The sequence below is a fragment of the Lagenorhynchus albirostris genome, chromosome 6 (genome assembly GCF_949774975.1).
Source record: "Lagenorhynchus albirostris chromosome 6, mLagAlb1.1, whole genome shotgun sequence".
In the NCBI taxonomy this organism is placed as follows: Eukaryota; Metazoa; Chordata; class Mammalia; order Artiodactyla; family Delphinidae; genus Lagenorhynchus; species Lagenorhynchus albirostris.
In genome coordinates, this window is record NC_083100.1 from 69,857,499 (window position 1) to 69,873,336 (window position 15,838).

General features: G+C 34.5%; 1 protein-coding gene across 2 annotated transcripts in view; it reads right to left on the bottom strand.

The window, feature by feature from the left end:
* The window catches only part of SLC4A10 (solute carrier family 4 member 10), a 222,406-nt gene extending 214,064 nt beyond the window's left edge, over nt 1-8,342 (bottom strand). For both annotated transcript variants that reach the window (XM_060151482.1, XM_060151483.1), the window contains exon 1: nt 8,262-8,342. In XM_060151482.1, the coding sequence (XP_060007465.1) occupies nt 8,262-8,342 (81 nt within the window). The remainder of the gene's footprint in view (nt 1-8,261) is intronic.
* Nucleotides 8,343-15,838: the final 7,496 nt, after the last annotated feature.

Genomic DNA, 15,838 nt, shown 5'->3' on the forward strand with positions numbered 1-15,838 from the left:
TTTAAATGTCACTTCCTCATTCCTCAAAAAATTAAAAATAGAGCTACCATATGATCTAGCAGTACCGCTTCTGGGTAAGTATTTGAAGGAAATAAAATAACTATCTCAAAGAGATGTCTGCACTCCCATGTTCGTTGCCATATTATTGACAATATCCAAAATATGGAAACAACCTAAGTGTACTTCAATAGATGAATGAATAAAATAAATGTAGTGGAATATTATTTAGCCATGAGAAAGAAGGAAATCCTGCCATTTGCAACAACATGGATGGACCTTGAGGACATTATGCTAAGTGAAATAAGTCACACAGGGAAAGATAAATATTGTATGTTCTCAATTATCTGAACTCTGAAAATTATCATGAAGGTAATGGGGAGCCTTAGCATGAGTTTAAGTAGGCAAATGCCTGTTCTTGGTTTCCATTTTAGAAAGAATACTCTGGTAGCTGAGGAGTGAATAGGTTGCTTTGGAGATGAGCAATGGGAAGAAAAAAGAAATACCAATTAAGAAATGACTACAGTAGTCCAGGTGAGAAATGAACGCGAACTTACATTGAGATCAAGACAATGGGGAATGGAAAGAAAAGGTAAATTGTGGACTACTTGGAAGAAAGAGTCTGCATAACTTAGTAAGTAATTGGACCTATGGTTGGATTAAAAAGTTGAAAATTATTACTAGGTCATCATGCTAGGAAAGACAAAGAGGTTTTGAAGATAAAATAATGTTTTGCTTGGGGCATACCAAGTTTGAGATATTGATGAGACAAATGAGCAGAGATGCAGTCTGGAACACTAGATAGAGGTTAAGATGTAGATTTGCAATTCACCACCATGTAAAGCAGCATTTCTCAACTTTGGCAGCCCATCAGATTCACTTGGAAAGATTTTTGTAAATATAGAAGCCTGGGCTAAAAATCCATAGGCTTTTTTTAGTACTTCTGAAATAAGCCTGGGGCATCAATGTTTTTAAAAATTTGATTCTGATGTATAATTACAATTAAGAATCACTGATGGGTAATTTACGTCATGAGCATAGATTAGATTTATGGTTTTCAAACAGCACATTGCACCAATTAGGGGAGATTTAGAAGCAATTATCAGAAAGATTGTGACAATAATAACAACAACTATTATTTATTACCTATGGTAGAAACTGTGCTGAAGACTTTATACATGTTATTTGTGGTGGAAGAGAAATCAAAAAGAATGTGTCAGATGAAAGTCAACACGCCTCTTACATGAAGTCTTCCACAGCACTTTCAGTTTATCTTGATGTCTCTCATCTCAATCTGGTATTTAGAATATACTAACTTATACAAGGCTATCTAGTATCTAATTTGAACGTATATAACCTTAAGCAGTATAACACAGTGGTTAAGAGCCAAGAGCTGTACAGCTAGACCTCCTGGTTTAAACCCCATATCATCCTATCCTTTGCTGGCAATTTTGATCTTAGGCAAGTTGTTTAGTTTCTTTTTAGCATACTGTATATGATTAAAGTATAATGTGTGTGTATGTATACATACATATGTACTACATATGTATGTGTTTGTGTGTGTATGTATTTTATATTTATATACATATACAGGTGATACTTTACATATACTATAACATAAATTCCTTGAAGGGGTGGATTTGTTGTATATCTTGTTTATCTTTTGTAGCTTTCTCCTCAAATTTACCTAGTCCAGTGGGGAGTAATTATAATAACTAATATTTGTTAAGATAGTCACTGTTTGAAGCAATTTACTTACATTAATTCATTAATTCAATTGATTTTCATTACAAGCCTAGAGATTAGCATATTAGTACCCTCATTTTACAGATGACTATATTGAGAAAGAGAGGTGAGGTAATATTACTGAAATAAATACTGTCTGTAAGTGGAGGATATGGGGTCTAAGGAAGCAAATCCAGCTCTATTAACTTGAGCTCTTAACTACTGTGCTCTACTGCCTCCCTCCATACTACACAATAGACTCAGTAAATTATTATGAGTTTGAATAAAATTTGAAAGAAAGGAATGGCTAGAAATAGATGGTATCCATTTATATGCAGCACATTTTGCAATGTACTTCATTGAAACTAGGTTCTGTTGCCGTTTATAAAGAGAAGTTTGATAAAAGAATATTCAATTACCTTTTTAACTTACTTATATTCCTGTATTATCATTTTTAAAAAAGGATTGGGATAAGGAAAGGATCATTTCAGTAAATGTCTTTTATCTGTTTTCTAAGGTAAAAAGTGTTTAAAAGTTTTAAAGCAACCCAAAGCCCAATGTTCTCCAAAGTTTCTCCCAGAAATGGATCTATGATTTTAAAGTAAGTGTTGAAAACTTATTGGGCCCCTACCATATGTATGGTTATTTCCCAGGCAATGTGAAGTCACAGGATTAATAAAAACAACTTCACAAGAACTTCTAGAAAAATGGGTTTTTCAAATAATGCAGACTTCCACAGAAAGAAACAGTACTCTCAATTATATGGATCTGCTATTGTTCTAAATAAAGGGCCAGAAGAGCAATTCTGTCTGGTTTCATTTTTACTCACACTTGTGGAATTCCATTAGTTTATTTCTGACATACTTTATATGGATGATGTACTAAATGAGAGGATTCAATTCCAATTTTTTCACAATTTCCATGCACAAATATCATCCTCCCGATAACAAAAGTCACATCCCAGATGTCACACCTAAAGGAAATCTGCTCTTGGATGTTACCGAGCTTTTTTACTAACCTCACACAATACTGACTAAATTCTGGTGTGTGGAGTAGAAGATTTAAAGGTGATTTAAAGGTATTAGCAATGACAGTTTACTTTATCATTGCTATATTAACAAAGAGCAAAGCTTAAATATCCCTTTAACTTCCATGGTTATAAATAACAATTTCTCCTTCCAATTTTTCCTAAGACAAAGTCCTTATTATCCAAATATTCACCATAGTGACATGCATATTCATTGTATTAAAATGATCCCTCTGGATTGTCCTTGGTCTAGGAAATGTCAAAAATAAAGCCAAAGCTAAATCTGATTACCTACCAATAAAATAGAGTTTACATCAGGGACAAGCAGGAGGTCTCTTAGGATCTGAAATGTAGGACTTTTGAGTGGTTGTGGATAGACTGAGAAATGCTCTCACGTGCAACTTTGATAGAGAATTTTATTAAAATCCTTCATTTTGCTTCTACCCCCTACCTTGTCTACTAACTACTAAATCTACTCAGGAATTTAATTTTCATTTTCAAAGTCTCAAGAGAGTTAGAGCTCTGAAAATGACTGCAAAATATAGGTACTGTTCTTTTGTTTTTTATTTTATTTTCTCCCAAGAATAAGTAGTTCAGCACAGAAATGTTCTCAGTTTAGTAATCATAATCTAACACTCAAGATTCTGCATTATCTGGTCCCAACAAATCTTTCCTGTGATAGTTTGAATTACCCCAACAGGTTATAAGCCAAAATGAACTATTCTGTACTACTCAAACATATTATTTGCTTTCTGTCTCCCAACTTTTACTCATGTTGTTTCCTCTGCCCAAAATGACCTTTTCCCTATCTTGGCCACTTTTCAAGGTCTAACTCAGATGCTACCTTACCATACTTCCGCAACTCCCCATCTAGCTTCTCTTCTCTCCCCGCTCAGCTTGAAATATTCTGCCCACTGAACTCTGAGCAGAATAATTTATGCTTCATTCATATCTCTTTTGAATCTCTGTGGCACTCACTGCTTTCCACATTCCGTTATAGTTACTTGTATTTAGTGCTTACAATTCTCTACCTATGAATTCCTGAAGGCAGGGACCCATTGGTCTTTATATCCTTGCCCAGTACTGTGCTTACTGGAACACTGTAGGGTTTTGTATGTTTGGGTTTTTGTTTGTTTTAACAAATTGCATTGTGCTGAGATTTGATTGACTGTGTGCCAATTTGGGGAAGTAGCTGCACATTGAGAAAATTGCTCAAGAGAAGAGAACTAAAATGCAAAAACGTCACAAAATGTAACACTTAAGATTATTTAAGATTTAGATTTAGATTTCATCCAAATATCAAATTACACATGTACTTAGGAGCTTGGCAATTTTTAAGCAAATTGATGTTTTTACATTAAATAACACCAGCACTTCAAAATAGTATACTCTATTAAATAGGAACTTGAATTGTCTTATTCATATATAGCATTGTATTTATAGCATATTTCATTTTAGTCTTTCATCTAGAATAAAAATTTTCATTAACAAATAAAATTACTAGGGACTTTCCCGGTGGCACAGTGGTTAAGAATCCGCCTGCCAATGCAGGGGACACGGATTTGAGCCCTGGTCCGGGAAGATCCCACATGCCACGGAGCAACTAAGCCCATGCACCACAACTACTGAGCCTGTGCTCTAGAGCCCGCGCTCCGCAACAAGAGAAGCCACCGCAATGAGAAGCCCGCGCAGTGCAACGAAGAGTAGCCCCTGCTCACGGCAACTAGAAAAAGCCCGCGTGCAGCAATGAAGATCCAACACAGCCATAAATAAATAAATAAATAAATAATAAATAATTTTTTAAATTACTAAAACAAGCTGAGTATAATTTTCAGTGAAGTTTCTGTCAAAGACATTTTTTATGATTTAAAAAATAACTCAGATCATTAAACCTAAGCTATATAACTTGTTTATTATTTTATTTAAACCTTGATTTTACTCCTTAATTTTAATCTCCAACTGTTACTAAAGAAGACCCGACATTGCCGTTAAGTTTTCCCAAAGACCCAGTAATTTTCTTCTAATGAAGTAGTTGGTAAAATATAGGGAAGCAAAGGATCTATACACATAGGATCTTAATAGAAGTTTAAATCAGGCTAGTAAGCAGGTGCAAAAAAACTTTAAACAAAATTTTTCATCAAGTCACAATTCTTATAGTCAGTCAATGTTAGAATTTAGTCAGATGTAGCATGTTTTTCTTGTTTGCATTTTTATAACCATCTTTATTTCAGTGTACCACGTGTTTTGACTGAATTTCTTACTTGATAAGAAGAGTGAAGAAGAGAGATCAAAATTAGATTCATGACGACCATTACCAATAGCCCATCCTAGCTCTAAGAGTGTACATAATAATGTTTGCCAATAAATAATGTTGGCAGTAATGTGCTTAGTATATACCAGTACTCTTAGCGGTACTTTATATACATTAACTTGCTTGATCTTCACAACTCTTTGAGGTAGGCACCATTACTATCCCTATATCACATCTGAGGAAACTGACACCCAGAAAGGTTCAATAACTTGCCCATGATCATACAGCTGGTAAGTGGTGTAGCTAAGATTTGAACCTAGTGAACACGGAAGTCTGGATGCTTAACTACCATACTATACAAACCAGAAGAATTTGTAAATCAATTTTCTATTGCTCTAATCCAAGAAAACAGGCACTACTGAGCAGCATGCGCCAGTCTAGGATTCTAGGGAAACAAGGTTTCTGCATCTGCTCTACCCACCTCCCTGCTACTTTCAGCCAGCACACTGATACGAAAGAGAAGAGAGTAGCGCTTGGATGTCTAACAGCCAGCTGGTTAAGGTCTACTTCCCTACTAGCTCCTTCCTCAGAGCCTAAGGTGAATCCTATCCTCCCCAGTTTATTCAAAGTACTCCATAAATGACCTACCTAGCATTAAACACTCCAAGCTTCTTACTCCTTATTTCCAAAGTTTACTCCCTACTAAATCAAAACGCCCTTCCATAATACATAATGACCTACGCCTAGCCTGGAATTATACTAGATTGGTCACATCCCTGTTTTGAGCTGATTCTTGGGGTCCCTGCTTCTGCCTCCTGCCAATGGGTTAGATCTCCCTTCACTCTCAAATTGAAAACTATGGCTTATAAAACTTACAATGTTATTTTATTTATTCACAGTTTATAATGCCCTAATAAAAATAATTTAATGTGTTATAAAAGAAGTTAATGCAGTTATCAAAATTACAAAATGCTTGATTATACAGTTCGACCCAATCTTTTATTTCTCTAATATCAAGAGATTTACATGAGGAAAAAAAGAATTATACGTAACTCATCCTAAGATTCACCAATTTATAAATTAAATTAAAACTGACTGTAGCATACCACTTTTGAAAAGTCAATTCAAACTGTGAACATAGCTCATTATGTACATTTTCTCATAATCTTGAAAGCAGGAAACAACTCTTTCTTTTCTGTATTCTCCTCACACCAAATACAGTATTGTGCAAATGATCATATTTCACAATTACTCAAATTACTCAAATAGTTGTTTACAGACAGCTTACCTTCAGAAACCTTTACAATATATAATGAAACGCATGTATAAAATGGTACAGATAGAGGCAACCATTGCAAAAAGAAGATGACCAATTGTTACTGAGCAGATGTACAATCAATTTCACCATTCAAAAGGTCAAGATCACCTTGCTGTACAGGAAAAAGGTTGACATTACATTAAATGTCTGTGACACTTTAATCAATCTTAACTTTTTAATGTTATATATTTTGACATAGCAACAGGGAGAAATTTTTCTCCACTTCGTAAAAGAAATAACTCTAAGACAGTAATTTTTTTCACCTTACAGAATTATTGAGATATCCTCATTTAAGTGCCACTGAAGAAGGTAACTAAGAATTTTTATGGTTTGGTTCTCTTGAAAGGTCACAAATACAGTGAAAAATCTAGCAGAATGTTGTGAAACCAATACCTAGAGGAATCCCAAAGCAATGCCAAGAAACAGAATGTACTCATAGTGACTAATACATGCAAATACTGGAAATAAATTCTAACAGATTAAACAGGTTTTGTAGCAACTAAAAGGTATATTCAAATCATTCCAAAACTAATCAAGCTTAAGAATATGGCAGTCTTCCCTGCTAATAAGAATCTAAGCTGACTAAGTAGCCTGAATAACATATAAATTATAGCCAATATCAGTAGGTATAATTTTTAGTGTGCTTTTAATTAAAAAGGAGAAACTGACCCCTTAACTGAATCAAATCACTGTTTCAGACTTCCACTTCAGTCTTTTGATAAATATATTCATATTTAATACATCACTTTACCCTGATGAGCCATTAACTTCTAATCAAGCTATGGAATCACGAAGACAAAACTATCTTTCTGCTGAGAAATGCTGCAACATTTTCTCTCTTTTTGCTCGTTTAATATGGAATGCCTTGTCAAGAATCTGCCAAGTCCCCTAATACTGAGGCAGAAATATTATAACATAAAAAAATACAATAAATTTCCTTCAAAATCTGAATGTCAAACAGAGGCACAGTTTCTTACCCAAGCATGTAATTCTGAGGACATGCTATAACAAACAAAACTAAACGTGATAGGGAAAAATGGTTTAAAATAAATAGCAGGGTTTCAGCATAAAATAGATATATAAATCCAAATTCTTTGCTGTGATGATTTTTTACTCTTTGTAGTTAACATGTTTAATGTAGTCAAGTCTTTTCATTGTGAAAATGAAAGTAAACAAATGTAGAATATCTCTGGGTCAAAAACATTAAACAGGCTTATATGTCACCAGATTTCTGTGTAAAAAGCAAACCAAAACAAAAAACAGATTTATCATCTACTTTAATCTATAAGCAATACCTTAGAAGGTCTCTACATTAAGAGGACAAAGAGCATAATTATTTAAATAGATCTGAGAAATGATTAAAAGTAATGCCTTCTAAAACAGTTTAGATACTGAAATACAAATTTCAGGAAAACAGCTCAGATGCTGATAAACATGATTCTGCTCATCACACTTGGGTTGCTGTGTGGTTGCACAGTACAATGGTAGCAACATCTATTTCTATGCTTAAGTAATCCCAGATAAAAAATTTTAATATGTCACTATATACAAGCAGCTAGCTATGGTGTATCCTTATAAGTTTGAACAATTTATGCTATTTTCATCATTTGAAATAAAAGATGCAATTTGACTGTATTCAGGTTTAATCTGGAAAAATCTGTAGAGCCCAAAACCTTGCCCTTAATCACATACAAAGAATCTATTTCCTTACCTCCCACTTCCCCATAAAAAGCTACGGTAAACACAAACTTAAACACACACACATTTCTAAAATTCATATTGTTTAATTGGTGTCTAGTACTATAAATATTACTTGTTCAAATATCCTAAGGAAAATCTAATAATAAACAATTACATTGATTAATATGTTGTAAATGACTAAGAGCTAGAAAAAGCAATAACTCTACAATCTAATGGTATAATCATAATTCATGACGTCATACCTGATGACTTAGAGATTGAAAAGGCTCACAGGTTCCAGACTGCATAACCTTTCTATTTCCAGAGACCCCTAAAGATTGCATTTCCTGTCTTACAAAAGATAATCACAGCCATCTCTATGTCTCAGCATCTTCAAGGCTAGTGAAGAAAACATCAAACAGCAGATCTGCCCATCAGTATCTGTTTAAGTCATCATGAAGATATCAGATCTCATATGCTATTTATCATCTCCCCTTTGCAGTTACAAACACTGCGTATTAAGGGAGGATGACACAGTTGTATTTGCTGAAGCTGCTAATGCTGTCTGAAAACAGTAAGCTTACTGCTTAGAGCAATTCTGCATCATCCAAACAGAGAATGAACCACGTCTTTCAGATTTCCCACTTCTGATAATATAAAGATTTCACATGTCAAGGAAAGTTTGATTTTTTTGTCATTCCTTTAAAAATAAGCAACATTCTATTTAATTGTCTAATGTATCTGTTGCAAATGCCATGTTAACATGTTAGTTCATAGTTATTAGGCAGTTTTCTCCATATATAACTAAGCTTTAATGATTTAACAAGCAAAATTATACTCTAAAAAAGGACTCTTCCCTCCAAACCATGTGTATCGTCACTCATCCAACCCATCAAAATTGGAAGTCCCTAAAAATGATGCGTTTTTATTCTGGCAATCTTTGATAATTGTGTATAACAGTAGATAGATAAATAGGTAAATGCATATTCACTTTTTTAATTCTCATGAACTTCATTTATATTTCATATTCTTCAGAACAACATGCTTCAAATCAAAATAGCTTTTACACTATTATAAAAGGTATAATATCTCCTACAGAGTTTAATATGTAAAAGACAACATACTATTATCAAATTCCAAAACTGCATGGTTAAATCTAAATCTAGGAATTAAACCTATATTATTGGCATTTTTATTGTGATTTTTCATTGCATCTTATTTGTGTTCATCAGGGTTCTTGTAATGCTTTCTTTTCCACAAAAGAGTAGAATCAAGGAATTTAAAGATTAATAAAGTAATCTGATAATAGAAAACCAATATCCTCTAAAATTATAAATGTAAATACTTTCTCTTTACCATGTGATAAAAGATTATGTTTTAGAAATAAAACTAAAATTATAATATATTTAATTGAATGCAAAATTGGGATACCAAGTACAATATATTACCCTAAAACACTCTTCACATTATGTATAGCCTGAATTAATGGATATTTTCTTTATATACCTATGAATGCTTTATTTATATACCTGTGATATAAACTAAATGAAATTTAATGATAGCTAAAGTGCTATACAGAAAATGTTTCAGGTAAGTGTAGACTAATTACAAACCAGTATAAATTTCCACTCACAACATTTGATGAGCATATGAGCATAATTTGTATTATCATGGAGACTAGTCAAAATGGGTCTTAAAAATTGGGCTTCTTTAAGAGGCTGAGGGGTAGGGGCATAAGGGAGATGTTGGTCAAAAGTACAAACTTCCAGTTATAAGATGAGTAAGTTCTAGAGACCTAAACAGGATAGTGATTATAGTTAATAATATTGTATTATATACTTAAAAGTTACACGATGGTGGTAATTATTTTGCAATATATAAGTGTATCAAATTAACATGTTGTCCACCTTAAACTTACACAATGTTATATGTCAATTATATCTCAATAAATCTAGGGGAAATTATTATACCTTAAATATATCCAATTTTTATTTGTAGAAAGAAATTAGTCTTCTTTAGTAGCCTGATCCACATCATGCTCTTAGAGAAATTATTGCCTCTAACTGCACATGTTCAAAGGGTTTGGTATTTTGGCTGTATGTATACAATGACAGACCTGAATGGAAAATCATATGTAGGCAAATATGATTTATATATGCAATATTTACTCTCTTTTTGTAAACAAAATAGGTACTCATTCTTTAAGAGCTATCTTAACATCTATCTCCCTTTCTATATTTATTTCTTCATGTAGAAAATATTAAACATCTTCTATGTGTCAGATACTGTGCTAGAAAATCTGTGACAACATAAGATATGCCATCACAAAAGCAGATAATTAAACAAGTATGTTTTGCTATGACAGAAAATTAAGAGGTGATATAAGAGTGATAGCAGGGCATCTGACCCTAATCTAGGGATCAGAAAAGATCTTCCTAAGGAAGTACTGTTAAAACTGAGAAGATCCTGAGGAGATCATATTCAACTAATGCTAAATACAGGATGGTTCGACCATAAAGTTTAAGTAGGACAGAGGGAAGAGACAAGGCTAAAAGGGTAAGCCAAGATCTAATCACAGGACGCTTCAGAAGCCATTTAAAGAGTATGGACTTAATCTTCAGGGGAATGGTAATCTATCAACACAATCATTCTTGTAGTTTAAGACTATTCTGGCTATGGTAGAGAATCAATGAAGTAAAATAAAACTGGAGAGAGACAAGTTATATAATTTGGGGTAGGAGATAATGATGGCCTGAACAAAAGTGGTGGCAGTAGGAATGAAGGGAAATGGATAGACACCAGATATACTTTTTAGTTACAAGGAATGGGATTTGGGGACTAAATGTAAGAAATGAGGTAAAGAGAAATGTCAGGGTCAATGTTTATTCATAACTTCCTAAATTATTATAGATTTCATTTTGACGAATCAATATACTTTCATCACATGCTCCATTGCATTGTCATTAATCCATTTCACGTGTATATGTTTAGTTTTTATAAAATAGCCAGAAAATTGTGAGAAGGAAGACCCATCTGACATTCATTCTTTGTCCTCTTATAATGTGCTTAACTTTGAGCAAAGTTATTATAAATGAATAAATGAGAAATAAACTAAAAATTGTACTTTTCTTTCATATATTGTGTCATAACATTGATATAAACTTTGTTTACATCAGTTACCGGACATTATTAATTAGTATATACAATCTAGTTTTCTTCAGTGTTTTCTTGCCAACACATTTAATTGATCTTTGCAATAAGAATATGAAAATGAAAACCAGAATACAAAGAAGCTCTTAATCTCTCTACCATTTAGTTGATAAAATCAACTTAAACCAAAAAAAAATTCATTTATAATTCATTAATCAAGCAATGGATTAACATATGTTAAATATAACAATTAGGGCTTCCCTGGTGGTGCAGTGGTTGAGAGTCCGCCTGCCGATGCAGGGGACACAGGTTCGTGCCCCGGTCCGGGAAGATCCCACATGCCGTGGAGTGGCTAGGCCCGTGAGCCATAGCTGCTAAGCCTGCACGTCTGGAGCCTGTGCTCCGCAACGGGAGAGGCCACAACAGTGAGAAGCCCACGTACCACAAAAAAAAAATAATAATAATATATATATATATATATATATAAAACAATTAATAATAATTTAACCTGGACTAACCAGTTAAAACTAATAGACACCTAGTTTTTAGAAAACGCTCTATGAAAATAAATATTTATTCATACAGTATGCTTACACATAGCAATGTTATTAAGGTACTCTCATAAGAGGAAGGCACAATGCCTCTACATTTTCCCTAACAGGTCTATCTAACAAAGGTTTGATTAAAAGCAATGAAGAACAACCAGAATACAGCAAAAGAACCCCTTGGTTTGAATGAGGAAATAACTAAAAGGGTCAAATAAATTTAAAAACTTTGTCTATTCAATTATTTGCTGAACATCAGACCATCCTGAATAATAAAGGATCATCATCTTAAAAACAGTAAGAGCTTTATAATTATTATCACATATTTAGCTCCTACTTTTTATGTCTCAGGGACTATGCAATCCAATGTCCTCATTTTACAGATGAGGTAACTGAAATTTAGAGAAGTTAAATGATTTATCTAAGACCAGCTAGTAGCAGAGCCAAGGCCAGAATTCAAAATTCTTGTCTCCTAGTTTCAAGGTTTTCCCCAATATAAATCACTATGTCACTGAGTGAAGTAAGACAGACAGAAAAGACAAATATATGATATCACCTACAAGTGGAATCTAAAAAAAGGGTACTCACAGAGAACTCTACTCAGTGCTTTGTGGTGACCTAATTGGGAAAGAAACCTAAAAAAGAGTGGATATATGTATACATATAACTGATTCACTTTGCTGCACAGCAGAAACTAACACAACATTGTAAAGCAACTTTACTCCAATAAAAAAAAAAATGAATTTAAAAAGGGTACAAATGAACTTATCTACAAAACAGAAATAGAGTTACAGATGTAGAAACCAAACTTATGGTGACCAGGGGGTAAGGTGGGGGGTGGGGAAGAGATAAATTGGGATATTGGGATTGACATATACACGCTACTATGTATAAAATATATATAACTAATAAGGACCTACTGTATAGCACAGGAAGCTCTACTCAGTACTCTGTAATGGCCTATATGGCAAAGGAATCTACAAAAGGATGGATATATGTATATGTATGACTGATTCACTTTTCTGTACACCTGAAACTAACACAATATTGTAAATCAACTATACTCCAAAAAAATTTTTTACTGAAAAATTAATAAATCACTATGTCTTTTGTCTTTGTAATAATATATTTTTTCTTCAGTAATTAAATAACTTTCATTTTAACAGTTTCATGTTTTTGTTAGATTGAAAAACATAGTAAATATTTCTGAAAAATATCCATAAGAATCAAAAGTTGTTTATTAAAGTTTTTATCATAAGGCATTCTTTTTTCATATTTATTTAAAGATAACTTATATCACATGGCCAGGCCCCACAGTCGGTCTGGAGACAAGCCTTGCCCACAAGCCTTGCTGCAGAAGTAGCCACAGCACCTGCACAACAAAGAATTTCCAAACAAGAATTTCCACCAGCAAGGTTATCATTCAGAATTGAAGGAGACACCAAGAATTTTCCCGATAACCAAAAGCTAAAGGAGTTCATTAGCACTAAACCAGCTCTATAAGAAATGGTAAAAAAAAACTTCTTTAAGCTGAAAAGAAATTGCATTACATTAATTAATAATAAGAGAACATATAAAAGTAAAAATCCCACTGGAAAAAGTAAATATATAATAAAGGTGGTGGATGAGTCAAGTATAAAGCAAGTATGAAGGTTAAAAGGCAAAAGTATTAAAATTAACTAAAATTACAATAATTAGTCAAAGGATGCATTAAAAAAAGATGTAAAATGTGTCATCAAGTATATAAAATATTGGGCTTCCTGGTGGCGCAGTGGTTGAGAGTCCGCCTGCTGATGCAGGGGACACGGGTTCGTGCCCCGGTCCGGGAAGATCCTACGTGCCACGGAGCGGCTGGGCCCGTGAGCCATGGCCGCTGAGCCTGCGCGTCTGGAGCCTGTGCTCTGCAATGGGAGAGGCCACAACAGTGAGAGGCCCATGTACCGCAAAAAAAAAAAAAAAAAGTATAAAATATTGAGTGGAGGAGTAAGTAAAAAGATAAAGCTTTGGAATGTGTTCAAATTTAAGTTACTACCAACTTAAAAGAGGTCACTATTTACATAGGATGTTATATGTGAACCTCCCAGTAACCAAAGAAAAGCCTATAGTAAATACACAAAAGAAATTGCAAAAGGAATCTAAACATAGCACTAAAGAAAACCACCAAAACACAAGGGACAAGAAAAAGAGAAGTAGGAAACAGAGAGGAACTACAAAACAGCCAGAAAGCAAATAACAAAATGGCAATAAGTACATACCTATTAATAATTACTTTAAGTGTAAATAGATTAAATTCATCAATCAAACTTCACCACATAGAGTGGCTGAACAGATAAAAAAACAAAATTCACCTATATACTGCCTACAAGAGACTCACTTCAGAAGAAAGGACAAACAGAGACTGAAAGTGAAGGAATGGAAAAAGATATTTCATGCACATGGAAATGAAAAGAAAGCTGAAGTAGCTATCCTCATATCAGACAAAATACACTTTAAAACAGAAAAATAAAAGACAAGAAAAGCATTACATAATGATAAAGGGTCAATCCAGCAAGAAAATATAACACTTATAAGTATATATGCACCCAATGGAGGAGCACCAAGATATATAAAGCAAATATTAGCAGACTTTAAGGGAGAAATTTAAAGCAATACAATAATAATAGGGAATTCTAACATCTTACTTACATCAATAGATAGGTCATCTGGGTAGAAAATCAATAAGGAAATATTGGACTGAAATAACACATTAGACCAAACAGACTTAATAGACTTTCTACCCAAAAGCAGCACAAAACACATTCTTCTCAAGTGCACATGAATTATTCTCCAGGATAGATCACATATTAGGTCACAAAATAAGTCTCAATAAATTCAAGAAGACTGAAATCATATCAAGCATCTTCTCTGACCACAATGGTATGAAACTAGAAATCAATCATAAAGAAAAAAACGGGAAAACCCACAAAAACATGGAGATTAAATTACATAGAGATTAGATTACATCCCACTGAACAACCACTGGGTCATCAAAGAAATCAAAGGAGAAATCAAAAAATACCTACAGAAAATGAAAACAGAAATATGACATACCAAAATCTATGGGATGCAGCAAAAGTGGTTCTAAGAGGGAAGTTCATAGCAATATAGGCCTTCCTCAAAAAAACAAGAAAAATCCCCAATAAACAATCTAAGTACACCTAAGGGAAATAGAAAAACAACAAATGAAGCCCAAAATTGGTAGAAAGAAGGAAATAATAAAGATCAGAGGAGAGGTCTGCTTCTATTTTTGTTATATTCACTAGTTTGTTGTATATTTTAGTTTCCACATATAAGTGATATCACACAGTATTTGTCCTTCTCTGTCTGACTTGTTTCACTTAGCATAATGCCTTCCAAGTCTATCCATGGTGCCACAAATGGCAAAATTTCATTCTTTTTCATGGCTGAGCAGTATCCCATTGTGCGTATATACATGTTCTTTATCCATTCATCTGCTGATGGACACTTACGTTGCTTCCATGTCTTGGCTATTATAAATAATGTGGAGATTGGGGAAGATGGCGGAAGAGTAAGATGCGGAGATCACCTTCCTCCCCACAGATACACCAGAACTACATCTACACGTGGAACAACTCCTACAGAACACCTACTGAACGCTGGCAGAAGACCTCAGACCTCCCAAAAGGCAAGAAACCCCCCACGTACCTGGGTAGGGCAAAAGAAAAAAAGAATAAACAGAGACAAAAGAATAAGGACGGGACCTGCACCAGTGGGAGGGAGCTGTGAAGGAGGAAAAGTTTCCACACACTTCGCGGGAGGAGACTGCGGGTGGCAGAGGCGGGAAGCTTCGGAGCCGCGGAGGAGAGCGCAGCCACTAGGGTGCGGAGGGCAAAGCGGAGAGATTCCCGCACAGAGGATCGGTGCCGACCAGCACTCAGCAGCCTGAGAGGCTTGTCTGCCCACTCGCCGGGGCAGGTGGGGCTGGGAGCTGAGGCTCGGGATTCGGTCAGAGTGCAGGGAGAGGACTGGGGTTGGCGGAGTGAACACAGCCTGCAGGGGGTTAGTGCGCCACGGCTGGCCGGGAGGGAGTGTGGGGAAAAGTCTGGACCTGCCGAAGAGGCAAGAGACTTTTTCTTACCTCTTTG